This window comes from Lontra canadensis, unplaced genomic scaffold (assembly GCF_010015895.1).
Source record: "Lontra canadensis isolate GAN:19392208 unplaced genomic scaffold, GSC_riverotter_1.0 scaffold72, whole genome shotgun sequence".
Taxonomy (NCBI): domain Eukaryota; kingdom Metazoa; phylum Chordata; class Mammalia; order Carnivora; family Mustelidae; genus Lontra; species Lontra canadensis.
In genome coordinates, this window is record NW_022631066.1 from 8859222 (window position 1) to 8883487 (window position 24266).

Below are 24266 nucleotides of genomic sequence, written 5' to 3' on the forward strand. Positions count from 1 at the left end.
GCTTGGGCCTCAGAGCCCACAGCTAAGACTAGGGCAGCGCGCGGAGAGAGGTGTTCCTGGATGGTAAAAACTTGCCACCGCCCAGGGAACTGGGCCTGCCTTGCCTATTCAGAAACCAACACCGCACCGAAGGCCCGGGGGCGAGCTCCGGAAGGCTGGCAGACTCCAGAGAGCTCCGAAGCGCTTCCTGCCCCCCACTTCCGCTTCCGGGGAGGTGACTCCCGGGCCCTCCCGGCGTGAGGGGCGGTAGCGAAAGGGGAGACGGAAGTGGCTCGGCACTTCCGGTACGGGAAACTCCTTGCTGCCGCTGGGCTGGCTTGACAGGCGCGGTCACTGCAAGTAGCTCTGTCTCCTTTCGTCTTCCTCGCGTCCAGCCTTCCAGCTCTTTCGCCACCGCCGTCCCGCATCTCCTGTCTCTGCAGGCGCCCCTTCCCCATGTTCCGGGGCAGGAGTCCTGAAAGCGAAGACCCGCTCGCCGGTACCCCATCATGTCCGAACTGACTAAAGAGCTGATGGAGCTGGTGTGGGGCACCAAAAGCAGCCCCGGTCTCTCTGACACCATCTTCTGCCGCTGGACGCAAGGTACCCTGTCTGGGCTCTGACTTCCAGCCGCTTTGTTTGCCCTGCGAGAGGCTAGCTGGACGCCTCTGGCGCCACAGCTCCCCGGCTTGCCCCCGCACTGTGTCCCAGTTGCCCAGCTCCGCTCTGAAACTGGACTTTCTAGAAACGCCCTGCCTGCCTTGGGGGGAGTGGTTGAGTAGGAGAATGGTTACAGCTGAGTGGTGCCATTAAAGCCCCGAAGCGCCTCTGCCACTTCTGAGCTCCCCTCGGGCTGGAGAGCAAGGGTGGTGGTTGGGCTGCAGTGTGTGACCCTGAGGGTGTGCCCTGTGCCTCGGTGTCAGCGTCTCGGGAAGTGTTGCGGCCCCCTGAATCATGACCCCCCCCCCAACAAGGCTTCATGAAATGGGTGTTCGGTTTAATTTTGGAGAGCGCGAAGTCCGCAGGAAAGTCAAAGTGGCTAATTCCAGAAAGCAGCTCTGCTCTTTGTATTTTAATTATGTGGTTAGACGTAGTACTCGGTGTACGAATTTAGTGTTGCTTGCTATCAGGTGCTCTTTTGACCCAGAGTATCCCCGGCTTTGAGACGGTTTAGTGTCTATTACAGTTAAAAGCAATGTGGATAATAGTACTTCCTGTGCTGGTCTAATTATACAGATAGGATTTTGAGTTATGTAAGAAGTTTTATTAATACGAATACTCATGAAATAAAAATTACCATTTATTGAATTTCTGCGCTGTGCCAGGCTCTGCGTTAGGTACTTTATGCTAGTAATTATCTGTAATTCTGAAGTTATAATAAAACACAACGTGGCACACTGCTTAAGGTGACTTAAAGACTGGTGAAGTTAAGAGCCTTTGGAGTCAGAAGGATTGGTAATGTAAGTATGTAAAACATCACAGGCCGGTAAATAATAGCATTTCATTCTTATTATTAAATCAATTTTTTAGTAAATACCTGTTCTCAAAGGATTTGGGGGAATTTTAGCATAGTAAATCCAAGTTCCTATCTCATAGTGTGTATTTTGTAACAAAAATGCAGGGTTTATGTAAACCCCTTCCTCTCTCCCACATATGCCTCATTTAAGAGCTGGTAAAATTAGTCTCATATAATGTTTTACAGTCAGCTTATTTAGCCGATCACTCTTGTTTTGCAGATGAGGAAAATGAGTGGTGGGGCCATAAACAGGCCAGAGTTGGGCAAATTGAAAGAATGGGAGTGAATTACAAGTCTCCCAGTTCCTAATGCAGCTCTGTTTTCACTTTATTCCTTTGAGTTTCCAAACCTTAACATGTAATTAGTTTGGCTCTTTTTACTCATTTTAATTACATCACTGAAGTAATATTTTCTGAAATCTTGGTCTCCTGCATTTGCAGATTTTAAAGCTTGCTTTCCACTTTGACTTAATTTATCCTAATAATGAACAGCCCAGAAGTATACAAGGCTGTGAAGGATTAAGAAAAATTTTACTTCCTCTGTAATTAATTAGGATTAATTAAGCATTTACAACATAGAATAAGATAGTATTCGGCCTTGTTTATGTCAATACTGAGATGGAGATTCCAGGAGAATTCAGAGGCAGTTCTAATAGTGGTTAAGAGAAGGCTTTGGAACAGGTGTGCTTTGGTCCCAGATTCAAGTTATTTAATTTAGTTAAGCCTCAGTTTCCTTCTCTGTAAAATGCAGATAATAGTAGTGTCAACCTTACAGGGTCGTTGTGAGGATTGAAGGCATGTAAACCCATGGAGGCACTTAGCACGATATCTGACATACGGTAAACACTCAGATAATGGAAGTTCTTGAGACTTAATTTAAAAAGCGTTTAAATGTAAGCTAAGCCAAAGATCACTCTCTAGCCATGACCTGATAATTACAAGAAATTATTTGATGAATAATCATTATTTGTTTACTTAATTTTTTATTGAAGCATCGAGGATACATGATAATTATTATCTAAAATACAACTTTATAATGACATTAGAGAATGCTGGGCCAGGAAGTTCCTTAATAAGATTCATTCAGTCACTGCCATTTAAAAATAAAGAATTTTTTTTTCTTTTTAGAGTATGTTTATATTGTGGATATATAATTCTTCAGGGTTTTACCTTGATCAGGATTTTCAGGCAACCGAATTTGTATTTTTAATTTACCATCTCTGAGAGGAAGGTTGTTACTGGTTTTGCGATGTTAACTGTTGTATTCATTGAGAGGCAGAAATCATTGCTGAAGATTGCTTCAGCAGTCATTTCGGGTTGTGAGACTAGGCACAAGACACTGCTTTGCCGCACTTGCCTTACAGCATTTGTAATGTGACACCAACTTTGGCCCTATTTCCTAGTCTGTAACTGCTCTGACAACTGTATTCTTACGAGTTTTTTGGAAGCGATTTAAAAGCGTGAGATGTTTAGGGTAAATATTTGTAAAATTATGTTTAGGCATAGTCCATTTATGAACCTATATTGATCACATTCAAAATTTTTTGATACATTAGAACAAGCTGCAGGAGTTGCTGCAGCACAGAATTGTTTTTTTTTTTCTTAATTGATTTAACAATGTCAGATAATACGTGAAATCAGTAAGCCACAGAAGTGGCACATAGTTGTTTTAATTCATTTGGCAGTTTTAGATAATTCCATTCTATAATTCCTTTTTCTTTGGGGGAAAAAATGGGATTTTGTGGGATTTTGGTTTGGGTTTTTTGGGTTTTTTTGTGGGGTTTTGTAGGGGGAGGGGGGTTGCCAGTTTCTCCTTGGAAAACCGTAAGTCACATAATTTAAAGATTTGCAGTTGTTATTTTCTTTTCCTTTTTTTTTTTTTTTAAGATTTTATTTGTTTACTTGACGGAGACACAGTGAGAGAGGAAACACAAGCAAGGGGAATGGGAGAGGGAGAAGCAGACTTCTCTCTGAGCAGGGAGCCCAATGCAGGGCTGGGTTCCAGGACCCTGGGATCATGACCTGAGCTGAAGGCAGTCACTTAACAACTCAGTTGTTATTTTCTAACTTGGAAATTGAGTCTCTAGCCCTGCCTCCTTTTCTCCTGTTCAGTTGCCTATGATCATTTTTTAAGAAAAGTGTATATTTTCTACCTCTTATTCAGAAACACCGTTTATTCTCCTTGCCCTTTTTCCCACAGACTACAGCAGTGTTCAGGCCTCTGCAGGTTAGGATGGGAAGGCAGACAAACAATAAGCATAGCACAAATGAAGTACATGTAATAGAAGGTAAAGAAATAGGGAATTGTGGAATGGGGTGGCATGGCTAGGCCTTATTTTAAGATGAGATTTGAGCAAACACTGGAAGCAACTGAGTTAGTTATGCACTTATATCTGAAGAGTGTTCCAGGCAAAGAGAATAGCCATTATAAAAGACTTGATGGAGAGTATTCCTGGCTTTTTATTCAAAGACCAGGAAGGAAACTAGTTCAGCTGTAAAGGGAATGAGAGAAGGGGAGAGTAATAAAAGATGATGTAAGAAATAATTTTCATACAATGGCCAGTAAAGCCTTATAGGCCATGGTAAGGACTTTGGCATTTATTCTGAATGAAATGAGAGGTCATTGCAAGGTTTGGAGCAGAGAAGAGAAACAACATGACAAGTTTGTTTGTTTGTTTGTTTGTTTTTTAAGACTTTTTTAATTTATTTGACGGATCACAAGTAGGCAGGGAGGCAGGCAGAGAGAGGGGGGGAAGCAGGCTCCCTGCTGAGCAGAGAGCCAGAGGGGCTCAATCCCAGGAACCTGAGATCATGACCTGAGCTGAAGGCAGAGGCTTAACCCACTGAGCCACCCAAGCGCCCCCGACATGACAAGTTTTTAAAGGACTGATCTGACTGCTGTGTTTGAGGATAGACTGTAGTGACTTGAATGAGACAGCAAGATCAAATGAGAGACATTTGCAGGAATCCAGTGGGGTAGAGATGGTGGGTTAGACCAGGATAGTAGTACTGGGAATGGAAGCCAAGTGGTGCAATGGACCAACTCCCAGCAGAACCAATATAAGAGTCATCTAGATCTGACAGGAGTAAGTATAAATCTTACTATACATGAAAACATTTTGACTTATTGGGAATTTGTTTACTTTTCAGTATTGATTGTCTAGTTCAGTGTTTGGCATTTTTTTTCTGTAAAAGAGTCAGCTGCATTTGTTGTTTCTGTCTCAATACTCATCTCTGCCATTGCAGCAAAAACAGCCCTAGATAATATAGGTATGGCTGTGTTCCAGAACTGCATTCACAGAAACAGGTCAACCCCTGATCTAGATTATAAGCTCCAAGACACCTTTTTTTTTTTCCTTTCCCCCCTCCCTTTCCCCTAAGTTTTAAGTTATTTTATCATTTAACCTATTAGATTAACCCAAGAGGGAGAAACACAATTCCCGTTTATACAGTTCATTGCTTGGTGGGGGTTTGGGGGGGTGGATGGAGAATGGAGATATAGTTGGCTGAAATTAAGCATTTGGACTCTTGGTATAGGACAGTTTTTGTTATGTAATACAAAAAAAAAAAATAAAATTTAACAAATAACTTACGTTAAGTGAGGGATCAATTAAAATGTAAGTATCAAATGTATTTACAAGTTAATACATTTTTATGATTTAACATTTTACCAAGTAATAAAATGATAAGCCAGTATTATTATTGTTGTTATTATTGAGAGAGGGTGAGCAAGCATGCGCAAGCAGGGGAAGGGGCAGAGGGAGTGGGAATTTTTAGTGGGCTCTCAGCCCAGGGCAGAGCCTGACATGGGGTTCTTTCTCATGATCCTGTGATCATGACATGAGCTGAAACCAAAAGTCAGACTCTTTTTTTTTTTTTGTAATTTTATTTTATTTTTTCAGTGTTCCAAGGTTCATTTGTTTATGTACCACACCCAGTGCTCCATGCAATACGTGCCCTCCTTAATACCCACCACCAGACTTACCCAACCCCGTATCCCCCTCTCCTCAAAAACCCTCAGGTTGTTTCTGAGAGCCCACAGTCTCTCATGGTTCCTCTCCCTCTTCACTTTCCCCCAACTCACTTCTCTCCATCTCCCAATGTCCTCCATTTTATTCTTTATGCTCCACAAATAAGTGAAACCATATGATAATTGACTCTCCCTGCTTGACTTATTTCACTCAGCATAATCTCCTCCAGTCCCGCCCATGTTGATACAAAAGTTGGGTATTCATCCTTTCTGATGGAGGCATAATACTCCATTGTATACATGGACCATATCTTCTTTATCCATTCGTCCATTGAAGGGCATCTTGGCTCTTTCCACAGTTGGCCATTGCTGCTATGAACGCTGGGGTACAGATGGCCCTTCTTTTCACTGCATCTGTATCTTCGGGGTAAATACCCAGTAGTGCAATTGCAGGGTCATAGGTAGCTCTATTTTTAATTTCTTAAGGAATCTCCACACTGTTTTCCAAAGTGGCTGCACCAACTTGCATTCCCACCAACAGTGTAAGAGGGTTCCCTTTCTCCACATCCTCTCCAACATTTGCTTACTGTCTTGTTAATTTTGTCCATTCGAACTGGTGTGAGGTGATATCTCAATGTGGTTTTGATTTGAGTCTCCGTGATGGCTAATGATGAGGAACATTTTTTCATGTGTCTTTTAGCCATTTGTATGTCTTCTTTGGAGAAGTGTCTGTTCATGTCTTCTGCCCATTTTTTGATGTGATTATCTCTCTTGTGTGTGTTGAGTTTGAGTAGGTCTTTATAGATCTTAGTTATCAGCCCTTTGTAGTGTCATTTGCGAATATCTTCTCCCATTCCATGGGTTGCCTCTTTGTTTTGTTGATTGCTTCCTTTGCTGTGCAGAAGCTTTTGATAACAGACTGAACCAGGCACCTTGATATACCATTATTCATTAATGTTTCTTCTAAAAATGGGGATAATGTGGATCATTATCATTTCAGAGGTTTTTGTTGTTGGATGCCTCTTTTTTCTCTCAAGGATAAATATTCCTTTCTCCAGCTTACCTGAATCATGTCACCTAAGATCCAATTCTTTTAAATTAAAATTTGTAAGTTTATATGACAAAGTTAATTTCTTGGTACTTTGAATACATTATGTAAATTTTGGTTCAGAGTATCTATCATAATATCTTACATTGCATTATGCTTTACAGTTTTTCAAAGTCTTATTTAATCCTTGCAACAACCCTGAGAGACAGCAAAGGATAAATGTAGTTTTCTTCATTTTTATAAAGGAGGAAACTAAGGTACAGTTCAGATTTGACTCAACCAATATCACAGAGTTTATAATGACAAACCAGGTCTTTCTATGGGCTTTTGTTTACTTCAGAGCTTAGTGTTATGGAGGCAGAAGTTAAAAAACTGATTTGAATAACGTATGTATGGGTAGTAAGTCATATGAAAGTAAAAGATTGGAAAACTACAAAGATGTTCATGGCTCAGGTTTAAATTTGTTGTGAGCTATAAAACATTTCTATGTAGTACTGTGGGAATGTGATACTAAATTATATATTTACGATCATATGCTTTAGATGACTAATTTCAGATCTAATCAGAAAAAAACTATTTTGAGAAAAGATAATTCCTTTTAAAAGTAGGAAATAATTTGAACGTAAGAATACAAGAGAAATAACTGTATATCCTAAAAAACTCAAGTGAAACCTTATTATAAAGGGAGAAGCCTACTTAACCTAGTCCTATTTTAGCATAGAATATTTAATTTACATTTAGTTGACTTTATTATAACCTTTGTGCATTATCAGCACACTGAAACATGTATACTGTAATTAAACAGAATTTGGAGTACAGCAGATCTGCCTAGAATTCTCTCCATGGGATTTTTCTATGTAACATATAAAAGCAACTCACTGTAGTTCATTTCAGCTATAAGCCTTGCCCATGGATCTTGAAAACTGCATTACATTGTTATTTTAAGGAAGGTAAAATTCATTATTGATTCATGTTTATTACATACCTCAAATGTTTGATAGCTTCTAGTTTCACTTCTGCCCTTGGGCCCAACATCAAAGATCCTTTCCTGTTCCTGTAGGAACAGAACTGGATGGAGTAAGGGGCCTTTTGGCTTCATCTCTTGTTCCTAGATTGGATCTCAGATTTGGTTGTCTTGATGTGATAACCAGCACCCTTAGATTTCATTTGTCCTTATTAAATTTGTCCTGTGCATCGTACCTATTTCTCATCCTCCGTATAGCTTGTCATCTATTTTGTTTCTCCCAAGCTGCTGCGTATTGAGGGAGAAAATTGTGGTCAGCATCAATGCAAATGTAGTAATCAAACCTTAGCTGAGCCCTCAGCGTTTCTCTCAGTTCTTTATCTTGTCAGCTTTTCTTAGTACTTTTTAAAATTAACATTCCCTCAGTTCTCTTTTTCTCCCATTTCCCTCATTCTTATTCAGTAATACCGCTTCCTCTTTGTGTATATATTTAATTTAGAAGCCTGCTAAAATTCACTTCTGCCAGGCCAATGGCTTTCAAGTTTTTTTTTTTTTTAACTTGGGGCCTCATTATACTCTGAGAAAGTATTAAGTACTTCAATATGAAAAATAAAATTAATGAGACCTGAAGCATTATTTTACATTTCTGTAAGTCGCTCTAATGTCTGGCTCATTAGAAGACAGCTGGATCCTCACATTTGCTTCTCTGTTCAGTCTGTTGCAGTCTGTTTTAGGAAGAATATGCAGAAAATCCAGCTTCACAAAGGTTGGTAAGGTAGGAGTCGTACAAAAGCCTTTTCAGGTAATTGTGAATATTCATTTTTGATACTACACCAGAACTTGACTGGTGGTAGTTTCGTAGAGGTTATTCGCAGTATGGAATCTGAAACCACATGAATGAATTTTTTGTACTGTTAATTGAAAACCATTGGTTTGTCTTGTACTTTGAATGAATCTTTACCTGTGCATTCATATTTGACAGCCATGCCTCAGTCATTTGAAAGTTATTGGTCCACTGGTTTATTCAGATATTCCAAATGATAACACACTTCATTCTACAATATCAAAAGTCACATTTATTACTGTCACCACTGATCTCATTAGAAAAATATCCAAGAATTGAGATGTTGTCAAGTTCACAGTGGTAGATGCAAGTTTTCCAAAATTTTAGTTATGCTCGAAAGCCCGAAAACCTGAAATTTTATCACTGGCGAATATAACCGTCAGTTATTTTTCTTGATGTATCAGGCTCACTTCATTCCCTTCTGAGAAAGTGTTTGCCGCATACTCAAGTCTGAATAATCATAGTTTGTTAGTACCTCTTCAGAATAAAAACAGTGCTCAAAAAAGTACGTCCAGCTTGCAATTCAGAAAATTACACACATGCATTTTCTTGAGACAAAGATCAGTCATCATCAAGGTATGTAGCACAGGTGCTTTGTGGGTAGTTTCCATTTTGTCATGCAGAATAGTTTTAAAAAGGACACTTTATTCAAGTCAAAATTTAATAAAAATAGCATCAGCGAGGGCGTTCTTTAGTTAAATAGGCTTCTTTGTGTGTGTTTGAGAGAGGGTAGTTTTGTTTACTAGGATGGTGACTGCTAGTACAGTTTAATGACACACTTTGTGTTTGCTAAGACATTATCAGTCACACGTACTATTGCTCTTGTACCATGGCTATGAAAGCCAACACAGTGTAAAGGGCAAAAAATGTCTTAGTATCCTTATGAGAATTATTTTAACTCCTACTAGATACCCTGAAAGAGTCTCAGATTTCCAAGTTTCTATAGACCACATTTGGAGAACTTCTTTTTCTCCAGTCCTGTTCGCACCCCACCACTCCACAACTCTTTCAAGAGTTGGAGTCTTTAAACTCCCTTTTTCCCATGTAATCACTCTTGTCCTATGTTTAAACTCCTGCCCTTCAGTCCATATAAATAATAATTTTTTATCCAGCTATGCTTCAAGTTACCATGTTTCCCCTTCATTGGTTTAACAAGTAGTTTGCATTTACTCTCTCTCCTTACATTCTGAATCACAGCTCAACCCTTTAAAATTTGCTTACACTCTCCAGTGCTTTAGATTTTTTTTTGTATTCCCGGTGATGTGCTTAATGCAGTGTTTTATGTTTTACTCTACTCAGCAGCATTTGAAGCAAGTGACTCCTCTCTGCTTCCTGGAGGACTTCAGTGTGTTTTCCTCTTACCTTTCCAGTCTTTGTCCATCTTTACTGATCCAGCCTCTGCTAATTTTTTGATGTTCCCATCTCCATTATTTTTGTTTTACATATTCTCATTTACTTGACTGCCAATGTTGAGGATGATTCAGATTGTGTTTAATCCTAATACTTGCCCTGAGCTCCAGACAGTATTTCCCCACTTCTAAGAATTGTTGCCAAATGGGAGCTCCTGGGTGGCTCAGTCAGTTAAGCATCTGCCTTCCACTCAGGTCATGATCTCAGGGTCCTAGGATCAAGCACCACCTCGGGCTCTCCGCTCAGTGGGGAGTCTGGTTCTCCCTCTCCCTCTGTGATCTCTCTCACTTTAACTCTTTCTCAAATAAATAAATAAATAAATAAATAAATAGATGTTGCCAAATGGTTATCTCACAACTGAACTTGGCACACCTAGAAACAGACTCTCCCGTTATCTTCCCTTGCAACATTTCAAAAGCATTTATTGAGCATTACTATACAATATACTAGGAAAACAGTGGTCAGAACAGGCAAGATACCTGTAAGGCAAATATTAAACATGTAAGCAAGCAGTAATGTAGTAATCACAGATTATGAAAAGTACTAGTTGTGCTTAATGCTAGGAGAGACCTACTTAGATAGGTTTATCAGGGAATATCTCTGAGAAGTTAACTCCTAAATGAGAATGAGATGGATTCAGGTTTCTGAAGAGAGAAGGAACAGCAAGCACTAGGGCTAAAGTAAAGACATTGGGATGTTCTAAATTCACTGTATATGATGAATATGAAAGTGAACTAAGGAAATGTGGGTTTGATAGATCACAGTGTCTTTTAAGGCCATGAAAATGAGTTTGGGTTTCATTTTAATTGCTGTGAGAAGCCACTCAATTTATTAAGTAGGCTATGACAAAATCTGATTTCCAAGGCTACAGTATTCATCTGGTAACTCTATGGTTAGCATATAAGGATTGGGAGCAGGGTAAGTGGGGAGGAATGGGGTCATCTAGTTGGAAACTTTTAACAGTACTCTAGATGAGAGATGACAGTGGTTTGAATCTCAGGGTAGACAGAGATGGGATAGAATGGACAGATAATAAATCATGTTTTCGGGTCTTGAACCAAGAGGATCTTGCCTTAAGGTGACAAAGGGTTAACAGGTGTTTCAAGTGCAGGGCACAGTATGTTCAAAGGGTAAGAAACCTGACAGAAAATGGGTATTTAAGGACCTGAAAGATACTCAGCATGCCTGAAGTCCAAGAGGAAGAGTGGCCAAGGATGAGGTAGGAAATTTAGGTCGAAATCAGATCATACAGGACCATGTTAAGAAAACTAAACTCTCTTTACATCTGGGATTGTAATCTGGGCTCTGTTTGAGAATTCTCTGATTATAACCAGTAATGGAAATCTTGAGAGTAGATGAGTTACCCAAGGAGAATGTATGGAATGAAAAGAACATAGATCCTAAAGCCAAGACATGAGAAACATTAACATTGAAGAGGAGTTGACTGAGGGGACTGAGAAGAAACTGAAAAGAAAAATTTGCCACAAGAGGAACCAGTAAAGCCAAGGGGCAAAGGTTTTTCAGAAGAAGCCCATGGTCAGCATTTCAGATGATTCTCTGGAGAGTAAATAAGAAAAGACTTGAGAAATCGCCCATACTGATCATAGATGAACTTGGTGAGAATGAATTTGGTGCAGTGAGAGGTTGAAAATTTGGGGGATTGAATAAATTGTAAGAATAATATTGTAAGGTTAAATAATTATAAGGAGATTAAAAGAGTGCATGTGGTCAACTAGGTGGGCTTTGAGAGGGTGGTGGTTGGAGTTTTTGGTTTTTTTGTTTTTTTAACAATCAGCTGAATTTTTTTTTAACTTAGACTTTACTTTTTTAGAGCAGTTTTAGGTTTGCAGCAAAACTATGGGAAGGCTACAGAGATTTCTCATATACCTTCTGCTCCCACAACGTGCATAGGGCTCCCCTATTACCATTACACCCCACCAGGGTGGAATATTTATTAATTGATGAACCTGCACTGACATCATTATCACCCAAGATCCATAATTTACAGCTCACTCTTGGTGTTGTGCATTCTCTCGGTTTGGACAAATGTATAATGACATTTATCCATCAGTATGGTTTCACTGTATTTCCCTGCCCTAAAAATGTTCTGTGCTTTGCATGTTCATCCCTCTTCCCTTTCTCCCTCCACCAATCCCTGGAAACAACTCATCTTTTTATGGTCTTCATTGTTTTGCCTTTTCCAGGATATCTTATAGTTGGAATCATACAGTATATAGCCTTTTCCAATTGGTTACATCGAGTAATAGGCACTTAACATTCCTCCATGTCTTTTCATGACTTGTCAGCTCATTTATTTTTTTAGTGCTGCATTACATTTCATTGTCTGGATGTACTGTAGTTCATTTACCCACCCACTCACTTACTGAAGAACGGCTTAGCTGCTTCCACGTATTAGCAGTTATGTCTCAAGTTGCTGTAAACATCTGTGTGCAGGTTTTTGTGTTGACATAAGTTTTCAACTCTTTACTCAGAGAATTTTGGGAGGATTCTTAAGGAGGATTATTTGTTTTCGAATATGTGAGAAACATGTTTAAGCACTGTTTGAAACAGAAGGATTGAAAGGTTAAGAGAGCAGAGGTGGGATGAAATGGGATCCTCTATGCTGTTTCTTATCTCAATTGTTATCACCTACTGTCCCAAGCTAGAAACTTCAGAGTCTGCTCTAATTTCTCTGCCCCACTTGTACGTGCTCATCAAATCTTAATTTTTACCTAAGAAATACTATTTAGATATAGTTTCTCCTCTCCATACTAATGGCGATTTTATTAGGTCGTTAGCATCTCTATATGGCTGTTGAAACAGTCCCATCCCTGTTCTGTTCCTTTAAAAAAGGAAAAAAAAAAAGGCAGTATGATCATATTATAGTTTAATTAGTATTTGTCGTGGTCTGGCCTTTCCCAGTATTAACCTCTTGTTGGCTTTCCCTCCCATTTACCATCTCCCCCATCCTACCCCCATACTACCCTTAAGCTACATTAAATTTCCCCCTGTCCTATAAACTTGTCGCTTTTCTTACCAAACTTTTTCCTTAAATATAAGTTTTCTTTACCTGAAAGTCATTCCTCATCCTCGTCCTCACAAATTCCTGTTCAAGATCAGCCTCAAAATCACCTATTGTGACTTGACTCAGGCAGAGTAAATCGTTTCTTTCTGTATCCATAATACTGTTTTCATATCCATTTATTCTTTATTTGTTCATATGTCCATGTTCACCTGTACTGTTGGCTCCTCCAGACGAGGGACTTTGTCCTTCACGCATACATCCTAGATGCTTGCTATAGTATCGTATGTTCATTAAGTGTTCATGGGATGAATGACTGAACTACAACCATTAGTGAAACTTTACATATTCCTACCATGTTGGAATTAGAAATGATCATTTTAAAGATAACTACACAGAGACCTAGGGAGGCGAAATGATATCCCAACAGTGATACGGATAGTAACTCAGTCCTCTGGACTTCTGGCCCTATACTGTCTGTAGGAACATTTACTAGTTGCTCTTAGTCAGTGCTGGTTGGGTAGTAGTGAAATTGAGCTAGAGCTAGTATGAGCACATTCATGGTCTATGATGCCTTTAATTTTTAGCTTATAGAATGTGACTCAAAGATTTGAATGAAAATATATTCTATATGGAAAGGATCCTGAAATTCTGTTTGAAATCAGTAGATGGACTAGTCTTTTCTTCAAATAAATTATTTAGTGTTCTTTTACTAAGGTCCACACTTTATCCCCATGGTCCACTAAGAAGGATCCCTAGGTACAAATTTTGTGTGTGTTTGTGTGTGTTTACATGCATTTGGGGCACAGGGTGGGAACAGAGACTCCAAATATTTTTTCAGAGGGTTTCTTGATTTCCCCAAAAAGTTAAGAACCACTGTGCCTGAATAACTTGGAGATATTTTGCTTTTGTAATAAGTGATCTTTTTCAAAGCAAAGTACATTAAAAATTCTTTGGGCTGCTGTTTGAATTACCTTTTTAATCTTTGCTACTTGCTTTCATTTTTAGGGTTTGTGTTTAGTGAATCAGAGGGATCTGCATTAGAACAGTTTGAAGGTGGCCCCTGTGCTGTTATTGCACCTGTTCAGGTAACATAGACTACTTTACCGACTCCTTAGAGGGACATGTTCAAACGTTTCATATTTGACTTTTCGTTTTCTACTGTGTCTGTATGTAATTAGATGATCAGTTATCTCTTAACTTTTGTTCATGTAAATTGCTACAAATATCCAAAAATAAAAAATGAATTCAGAACATGGGCAGGTTATGCAGCAATAGCCTTTTAACTGTTTTTATTTTCAAGAAAACATAATAGGTGTTCTCTGACCTTCAGAAAATGATAGTGACATCTTTCTAGTACAGTGATCCTATCAAGTCATAATGTTTTATGCTATTATTAGGTATATCATAGCAATAATATTCTTTTCATTTGTACTTTCTGTAAAAATGATTTTCCTACAAAGTTGAGGATGAGTAATACTTTCATGCTCTAAAACCTTACACATTTTAAAAATAAGCTGTATTTACAGTTTTAGGCTGTTGGCTTTTAAAATAAAATTAGTAGTAACTGACTTCAAACAGAATTTCCAAAATTTAAAAAAAAGAGGTTTTTCTTTCAACAAGATAGTATTAATCTGAATGTGTTTGTGTGTGTGTGTGTGTGTGTGTGTGTGGTGTGTGTATGAGATTTGAATCCTAATGTATTATTCGAATTTCAAAGGCCAATTTGCTGCAAATGTTACATTGTTAAAACCACAAATTGAATTTTCAGTTTACTGTAATACTTTAAAGTGTCTGAACAGCAGTGTCACTTCACAGCTGGTCTAAGAGAAGCTGGAATTGATTATGTTTCAATCAGCACGTTTTGAAAATACATATTTAATGTAATATTTATTATTCCTTGGGCATAAGGAACACATTCCTGAACTTTGTTAGCTGCAAAGTAAATTTGTCTCTCAAGCCTTATAGTCCACATTATTAAATTAAAAATTTATCTCTGAAGGAGGAGGCAAAAAAAAATCTTTCATGACTGAGTCCAAAATGTATCCTTTATAGGTCATCATTTTTCTTTAAAGGGTAAATTTGATTTTTTTTTTTTTTGCATTAGTAGAATTACAAAAAAAAAAATAAGAAAAATTTGAATGTTTGATTGTTGGCTGGGAGTAACTGAATATAAAGAATAAAATTTAACTGTAAATTAGTATTAGAGTTGTTATACTATTATGCTGGGGACAGATTTTGGTTGCTTGCAGAATCTTATTAACTGAATTTGAAGATTCCTTATCTTGTCGGTATTTAAATTAGATTATATTAACACTGCCCTTCCTGGGTTTTTACCAAAAGTCTATGAATGTAGTTAAATGCAAGGTATACCACAGTTCCCTGTTTTATAAAATTTTATAAAATTTATAAAAATGTGAAGTTTTATAAAATTTGGTATATTTCCACAATGATAGCTGTTTTTGCAAGGAATAATTGTAATGTTCAAAGCCCTCTTGTATCTTTGAGGTAGTAATTTAGTTTCATAGTCACATAAATTTTCTCAATCATAGAATTATGGGTTTGTTTTTTTTCCTCACCGTAAAAGTCAAAACTAAGCCATTAAGCCTAATGAAGGGAAATGAGCAAGTCTAGATAGTAAAACTTTTTTAAACTATAAAAATTAGAATATGGTACTATAGCCAGAAGAGTTGGCATATTATGGAATATAATACTGGACAAATGACATTACAAATAGCATTTACCAAGAATTTATCACATACTACAAATCAATGGTAGAATAAAATAAAATTTAATGAATATCACTGATAAGATTGGCTGCCAGTTTTAGGGGAAAAAGTGAATTTAGACCATCTGATACCATATATCAAATATGTTCTTGATATAATATTTAACCACAGAAAAACTAAAACTAATGTATTGTCAACACTAGAGAAAGGATGAGTTCCAGGCTCAGAAAAATATTTGCAGTGAATATTAGCAGTAAGTGGATATTGTCATTCTTATACAAAGAACTTGTACAGATTGGTTAGAAAACACTAAAACTCCAGTGGTGAAATGATGTGTATACAGTCATCACAGGTGGAATAGTGATAGAGAACTAGAGAATCAAGATGTTCAATCTGACTAGGAATCCAGAAAAGTATAAATGAAACTATAACTAGATTTTATTGTTTACTCTTTCTAATTTTTAAATATAAAATAATTGCCAGTGCATATTATGGGTAGGATGATGCTGGCATATTCATAGTGCCATAAGTACATTTGTACTTTCATTTGTGGAGGGAAGTTACATTATAACAGGAACCATAATGCAGTTTTTTTTTTTAATGAAATCATTGAACTTCTATGAATCTTAAAGAAGTAATCCTTAATATGGAAAAGGTTGTATTCAATAAGAAACTTTTATAGTAGTAAAAGAAAAAATTATAAGCCTAATTTACTATAATGTAGTTTACACATGAAATGATGTTTGAGTAATTTTGATAGCTCAATAGACATTTAGTGATTAAGAATTATAGTTATGACTCCTGTGGGAAAGCCAAAATGAGAAACATGATCGCATACCCATTATACTTCTCACTTGTAAGAAAAACTAAAACAGGTATGAAAGACTGGAAGGAAGTATATCAAAATACTAACAGCATTTGTATTAGTGGTGAAATAATGGGTATCCCACCTAATTTTTCCCAAATTTTGTAATGTAGTTATACTCCACAATTTTATGGTTGTTGCCGTACTGGGGGAAAGCCAGAAACACTTGATTGCAGCATTGGTAGATTTTACTAATACAAGAATGTTGTAGAATATTACTTGGGTTTTTTTTTGTTGTTGTTGTTAAAATAATTGAAATGATTGCTTATTAGGTGGCAGGTACTGTGCTAAGTGCATTACACAGATTATTTCATAAAATCCTCACTGCAGCCTTTTAAAGTTTATGCTATTATTATTTTTAGTTAGTAAAGTAGTGGAACCAAGATGCACACCTAGGTGTGTCTGACTAAAAGCAGTCCTGTTATCAACACACTACCGCTTTCAAACATGTAAGTGAGAAACATCGAAGTAACCTTTTCTTGGATCTGCTTCCTGGAGGTTCAGATACAACAGGTGGTGCATAAGGGTCTTCATTTTTAATAAACAAGTCAGGTGACTAGGATGGAAATGGTCTGTAAACTGCACTTTGGGAAGGAAACACTACTGAACTGCTTTCTATCAAATCATTAGTATAATTCACTTAAGGAAAAGTGAGAGATCAGTTTGTTTTTTCTTTTAAATCTTATATATTTTTAAGTCAACCCAGGAAGTTAGAACTCGTGATAAGCGGAAGAGTCTTGTAGTGTATTTTTATGTCACAAATCAGAGCTAATAGAGCAGAACCACCTTTGTATTTTGATTTCTTTTCCCCCGAGGAACCTAAGAAAAATGTAGACTTGTTCCTGTTTCTAGGGTTTTCACTTTGTGAATGAGCAATTAAGTTTCTTTACTTTTCTGGTTATGTGTCTGTTTTTTTGAGTCAGTTGAGTCACTTCTTCTATGTGTCAGAAAATATGTATCATGAAAGAAGAATTTTATGGGTCTAGAATCAAGTGTATAGTAGTATATTCTGAATAATATCCTCAATTACTGTTGAATGTGGTGAGAAACTCCGAAATTTTTATAGCACAATTTAGTAGATCATAAAGGTTTTTTTTTTCCATTTTAAAATAAAAGAACAAGGTATGCTTACAATGCATTCTAATAATTATTGCTTTAATTGTGTAAAGGCATTTCTTTTGAAGAAGCTCCTGTTCTCTTCAGAGAAGTCTTCTTGGAGGGATTGCCCAGGTATGATCGTGGTTGGTCTTTGGTAAACTTTTCCTTCACCTTCTAATTTATATATGATCTATGCAGCTTTCACTGGCAATAGTTTAACTGAAATTATTTATCTTTAAAAGTAAACTATAAACAGGATATTTTTTCTTGAGGTTTATTTTTTTCGGTGTTTCAGAAATTTTCATGAACAGTGACATTTTAATATGTGTATTACCAAATTTGGTTTACCCAAGAGTCTAAGACAGGATAATAGAACTAAGGGCAAAAACCTTTGGGCTCTCACTAAAAAGTGGTGCCATTTCCCTAAACTGTTAAATGATAGCATATCTTAAGGAATGGTCATTTGTGTTTGTTTTGTCTTACTTGGCTCTGAGCAAGAACTGAGTTATCTTTGTATTCCTGCAACTTTTAGTAAAGTGCCTTACACAATGCAGATAACACTGCAAACGAAGCTGTCCTAGCTTCTGCACTATGATTAGGTCAGAGAGCTGTGTGGTGCTACCTGATAATAAACATTTGCATTCCTCTTGACAGTTTACAAAGTCTTTCCTTCAATAAGGGGACAATTTCATGTGAACATCACAATAACTTTTAGAAGAATGGGGGATATATTATAATCCTGGTTTGGCATATAAAGGCAAAACCGTTTCCATTCCAAACCATACCCATAGAATCTAATGATTGTGAATTTAAGAGCTAAAGTGTCACTCATGTATTTTTTATTAATAGTTGAAAAGCAAAATAAATTGTAGAAAATAAATCAAGAGATATAATTATTAACATCAATGGTTTATTGATAAAATTTATAATAGTTGTTATACAGAAATATATTTACATTGATAAAATATATAACGTTGTCATAAATGTAAATGTCGTGGTGGTTATAAAATGAATGACCTAATTCTTGCCTTTAAAGAACTGCTAGTCTATTAAGAGAAGTAAAATTCTCCCCATAGCATTAAATTTTACGTAGGATGTGTGTACACATCGTATCCCCTTTGAAAGTTTCAGGGGCAGTACTACTGTTAGAGAGCTATCCTGCTTGGAAAGGGGAGGTGGCTAAGGCCCAGGAAGAAGTTGAGCATTTTCTCATTGCCCCTTTCTATAAAAGTCTAATGTTCAGATCACTGCAGTATAGTATCAGGAGCTTCTGTATTATGCAGCGTAACCGCAATGGCGTCTGCTACTGTAATGAATTGTGGTACAGTATGTGCTGTGTGTCACCTCGTTATCCTTACCCCTATGGGACACGGAGATCAAAGACATGAGACTAACTCAGAAATGAGGAAAAAATAGAAGTCTCAGCAGGCCCTCACATTGTGCCTGGTCCTGCAGTAAAGGAGCCCTCATGGCTCCCAGTGCTCCCTTTGCAGCCTCAGGAAGGGGAGCGATCAGTACCAGGTTATTCCAAGTAACGTATTCTTTCTCCTAATGTTTAGTTCTTCATTTTTCTGGATTCTTTTTCTAATTAATGGCCATATTTAATACTGATGACATATTAATCCTTAAGCACTTTTTTTTTAAACCTAAGTTGTTTATGGGGGGAGGAATCCTCCACTTAAAATGCTTGGTTTTCATTATTAAGTTAAAACATTCTTAATATTGTTATCCATGACAGGATTTTTTCTTTTCAAAGAAAACCATTATAACTGATACTTTGGTTATTTTTAGAGGAAGAGCGGAAGGAACTCCTTTGTCATACCTTATGTGATATTTTAGAGAGTGCTTGTTGTGACAACTCTGGATCATACTGCCTCGTTTCCTGGTTAAGAGGAAAGACAGCTGAGGAAACGGCTAGTATTTCTGGGAGTCGTGCAGAGTCTAGCTGCCAAGTGGAACATTCTTGTAAGATACATTTTTATTTCCTGAAGTCATTTCTTGTACCTTTGTTTTAATAAAACTGTTGAAAATTTTAAAGAAAAAAAATACTTAAAATTTTCATAACACTTCTTTTTTTTAGCCTGAGCTTAATTCACGAGCCTTAGAATTTTTCATTTCCCTGTCAATTATGTTAGTTGCTGGAAGATATTGCACTTGTTTATCATGTCATTTTTGGAAAAAAGAAAGGATTTGCATCTCTTAAACTTCTCTATAAGTTTTAGTTAGTTTCTGCTTGATGACAATCTCTTCTGAGCTTTGGAACTCTAATACAGAAAGTTTAAAGAACATAATCCTACGTACTTTAGTTTTAGATCCTTTAATGTTAATTTTCTTGCTATTGGGAAAAAAAGGATTTTTTGGGACATTGGAAAATTTCTTTTTTTTTTTTTTTTAAAGATTTTATTTATTTATTTGACAGACAGAGATCACAAGTAGACAGAGAGGCAGGCAGAGAGAGAGAGGGAAGCAGGCTCCCTGATGAGCAGAGAGCCCGATGTGGGACTCGATCCCAGGACCCTGAGATCATGACCTGAGCCGAAGGCAGCGGCTTAACCCACTGAGCCACCCAGGCGCCCGACATTGGAAAATTTCTTAAATATCTTTAGTTTCTCAGAGCAGAGATGGGAACATTATTCTTCATTACATATTATTTCTTTTCCTCCTGAACTTTTTGGACATTGTGTAATGCAGTCTACATATATAGATTATTTTAAGGTAGTTTTAAAAAAGGGTTTAATTATTCTTTCAGGTTTTTCATTATTGAAGATTTCTCTTTAAACAAAAGCTATTCTTATTCATAAAAAATACATTTTCTGTGGATTGTAGCCTTTGAAACTTCTTACGTAATCAACTTCAAAACTGCCAGAATGCAGTAGTAAAATGAAGACTTCTGGTGGTACTGAAGGTAGATAAAGAATTGCTTTTCTGTTTTTCTTTTCAGGAATGATCTTGCTAATATGTGACTTCTGATAATTGGTAGTTCCATGTGTTTATATTGAAGAAGTGACTTATTCTGCCTATGATGCATTCCATTAATGATCATCTCTGCAGAAATTATTTTTAAAGAGATTGGACACCTGATTTACAGAGAGTAAATTTTGATTACTCATGATATATATCTCAATTTCCATGTAGGATTATCCCTGAGGCACAATTGTCTCCACAGGCTGAAATGACTCTGTAATGTCAATGTCTTCTTTCTCCTGTAGTTATAGTGGCAAATTCTAATAGGTGTACATTTGCAAGGAATAATTTTTAAAATTTAAACAGTTGAATAACTTCCTTTTGAGGCCTTTTAAATATAGCCTTTCAAAAAGAATTTAATATACTTTGAGAGTCGATGATGACAGTTGAAGAAGAAAAGTGGAAAATATTCCCAAGGATGATTGTCAAAAATCTTAAGATTGGTTTTAAACTATTTTCCAGGTTTTACTGGGTTGCATGAAAGCACGTTTAATAGTTTCACTTAGGACATTAAAATTCTGACAGAGGAACAGTTGGACTAATTAAAAGTTCTTTTAAAGACTATCTGCTTAAAGCCAATCTATACATTAAAATGCAAAAAAACAGTACGATCTTTTAACATTTTTCGTTAGTATTTTTGTAGTATAATCTATACGTGCCATAGGATACACTGTATAATTTCTGTAGTTAGAGGTTAAATCACTCTAGGTTAAATAGCCTTTATAATGTATTAACTTTGGTACTTGAGTAACTAATTTAGGTGGTCATATTAGATTTAATTTCTTTTCAAAAAACATATTTTAGTAGTTTTCCAATTCACTTTGCCTCATTTTAAAAGTGGACATGAAATGAAACCATATATTAAATCTATTTTTAGGTTAAGACTAAAAATTTGAAAAGTTTTGTTAACTGAAAATTTGAGAATTTACCTTAGATGTTGACAAATGCAAAGAACTTACATTAAAGTTTTTATTCCGTATAACAATCTGTTTTACCTGTTCTTTCCTTTGTTCCCAGCTATGTTCTTTTTCTTGTGTTTTATATTTTTTCATCATCCTGCCTGCTAAGCTTTTTATTTTGCTTGCCTCTTCTCTCTAAATTACTATCTTTATGTCTACTTTCATAGTGTATACCCAGTAGAATTATTTAGGTAATCAAGCACTGCAGAGCAATTAGTACAGTTTGGAAAAGGTTAGGTTGAATTTTTATTTTATCCTGAAATTTTACATGTGAACTGTTTTTCCCCTTGTCCGTAGTACATTGTGCACAAACATTAATTTCATTGGCTTGTGTGGTGTGTGTAGTTTTGGCTTTCAGTAACGCACACTTGTTTGCAATAGTGAATGCTCAGGTTCAATTTCAGTTTGTTTCCCATGCATATCAAAAGCTTATTGAAATTAACCCATTTGGGCTGGTAAAGATTTTTAAAAGTAGTTTAAAGCATTTGAAAATCAAAGTGATTTGAAAAGGAGAGCCTAATGAAACATTTTTAATTGTAATTCAAAAAATCCTAATTTTGAATTCATAATGAATTTCTTTCATTCTCTGACAAGAATTAATATTTAAAAGTACTAAGATTTGCTTTATAAAATATATATAAAATTGTTCATTGTGATAAATTAGGAGTATTTTGATTCATGTTTGAGATCTTTAAAGCTGTTATCTTTGTAAAGGGAGCCAACTCTCTGGATTCAAATCTCAGCTGTGCTGTTCATTGCATTGTGCTCCAGGGAGGCTTCTTCTCTGACTTGGTTCCTCTTCTATAAAATGGGGATGATAGGGTTGTTAGAGGATTAAATGAAATAAAACCTATAGAGCATTTACAGAGGGGCCTGGCACTTGGTATAAAGTGCTGTATAAACATCACCTTGGATTTAAATGATTTATTTTATTTCCTTTGCTTTTTTAATTTATAATTTTATTAATGATCATAATCTAAATGAGTTACTGAAAACTTCTCTAACAATTGTACCAACAAATGAGGAAACAGACTTAAAGCTGTCGTTGAACCTGTGTAGTTTCAAAGTGCTATTCCTTTTTATACACATTAGTTTAAAAATTAAACTTAACCTAAAGACTTTATATTATAAAGGAAGAAGATTAGCTATGATGATTTTACTTGGATCTACGATTTGGAAGATTATTTAAAAGTGCAAGACACATTTCAGTGATGTGTGAAGCACTGTCAATAATTTCTCATATTTTATGTAGTATTAGCCTGACTGAATGGAAAATAAATGCTTATCATTTAATCGCCCTACTGCATTCTCAGTATTATATCCATTTTAGTTATAATCATGGTAACTAAGATCCTGAAATAAAAATCTGTGTTATAGTAAAGTTGAAAATAAACAGAGAATTTTAAGGGAGTAAGGAAATAGGGAAAATTTTGATTGCTTGAAAGTATTTACAGCCTGCTGTGTGTATCTTGTGTCATTTATTTGCCATGTGTAGTGCTGAAAAGTGTCTTTTATGTATAGCTGCCTTGGCTGTCGAAGAGCTTGGCTTTGAGCGATTTCATGCATTAATTCAGTAAGTAACATTGGAACATTTAAAATACTTACCTTGTGGACACATTGCCATTTTAAGTCTGTTCATATTGTGGAAAGGTACTTAGATTTATATAATTGAGGATTAATTTGTTATCAGTTTTTTTAATAGTAATTTATTAATGTTTACTTAAATTATTCTGATTTCTAAATTAGCTAACTACCAGAACACCTTTTTATAATATTAAAAGCTTCTTCATTGCTTACAATGAAAAAAATCATTCTAGCTTACTGTCTCTCTGACCCAAATGAATACAAAATTTTCTAATAAGATAAATATTGGAATTATTTTGTTTGCCAAAATATGCCTTCTATGATTCTCGTTAAAAGTGCCATATTTTCACAAGAACATTAAACTTTTTATTGTAAAAGGTAAGGATAGCTACATTGATAGTATTACAAGTGGCATTTGAAATACGACATTACTTTCTTTTAAAAGAAGCCACAAATGTACACCTTATCTTTGGTATTCAGATATTTATTATATAATTTTCAGGCTTTACAGAGTCAAGTTTTTTTTTTTTTCTTGAACACCTCTTAAAGCTACTTCATTCTTTAAAAATGTGTAATTATTGTAGAATTTATTGATGCCAGACAGTTCACCTAAGTGATGAAGAGTTTCCTGCCAAGTAGGCATTCTATTTTAATGGTATATATTTAGCAACATTTGTCAGCAGCAGCTTTTGCTTTTAATGGCTAAATCTGTATTTGAAAATTTGAGACACAGAAATCTCATTTGTACATATACAGTTTAATGTATAAGACAATTTTAAAAATTTCCCATTTGTCAATGTAGTCATTCTCATCTCTAATACTAATACTTAATTCTTTCCCCCCCGCCCCCAGAAAGAGATCATTCAGAAGTTTATCAGAATTAAAAGATGCTGTCTTGGACCAGTATTCAATGTGGGGAAACAAATTTGGAGTGTTGCTTTTTCTGTATTCTGTGTTACTGACAAAGGTTTGTTTAAGAAGATACTTCTTCTGGCTTTTATTAGTTTGAGTTCAGTACTGGTTTTCATGCTGTGATAAGTAATTTTATTTTTGGTACCGTTTCTAATCTCAGAATAAAAATCTCTTATGCTGATGATAAGGAATCATCTAGTTCTCTTTTCTTACCACTCACTTAGTACTTAACCACTTTCAAACTTAGTTTTACTCCTGATTTCTATGTTATAGAAGTTATCAGTGATATTCTAATTATGAAATGCACTCAGTTCTTCTGAGTTTTATTTTCTTTCATCTTAGCAGTAACTGGCATTTGACAACCTTAATGCTTTCTGGAAGCTCTTTGTGACTCTCAGTCCCT

General features: G+C 36.1%; 1 protein-coding gene across 5 annotated transcripts in view; it reads left to right on the forward strand.

Annotated features, from left to right (window-relative positions):
• The first annotated feature begins 269 nt into the window (after nt 1-269).
• The window catches only part of MINDY3 (MINDY lysine 48 deubiquitinase 3), an 84348-nt gene continuing 60351 nt past the window's right edge, over nt 270-24266 (forward strand). For 3 of the 5 annotated variants that reach the window (XM_032880911.1, XM_032880912.1, XM_032880913.1), the window contains exons 1-6: nt 270-582; nt 13761-13840; nt 17516-17576; nt 19236-19409; nt 22889-22940; nt 23804-23918. In XM_032880911.1, the coding sequence (XP_032736802.1) occupies nt 489-582; nt 13761-13840; nt 17516-17576; nt 19236-19409; nt 22889-22940; nt 23804-23918 (576 nt within the window). In that variant the 5' untranslated portion in view covers nt 270-488. Of the gene's footprint in view, nt 583-13760; nt 13841-17515; nt 17577-19235; nt 19410-21551; nt 21600-22888; nt 22941-23803; nt 23919-24266 lie in introns of those variants that run through there. The other 2 variants (XM_032880915.1, XM_032880916.1) reach the window with 2 other exon arrangements.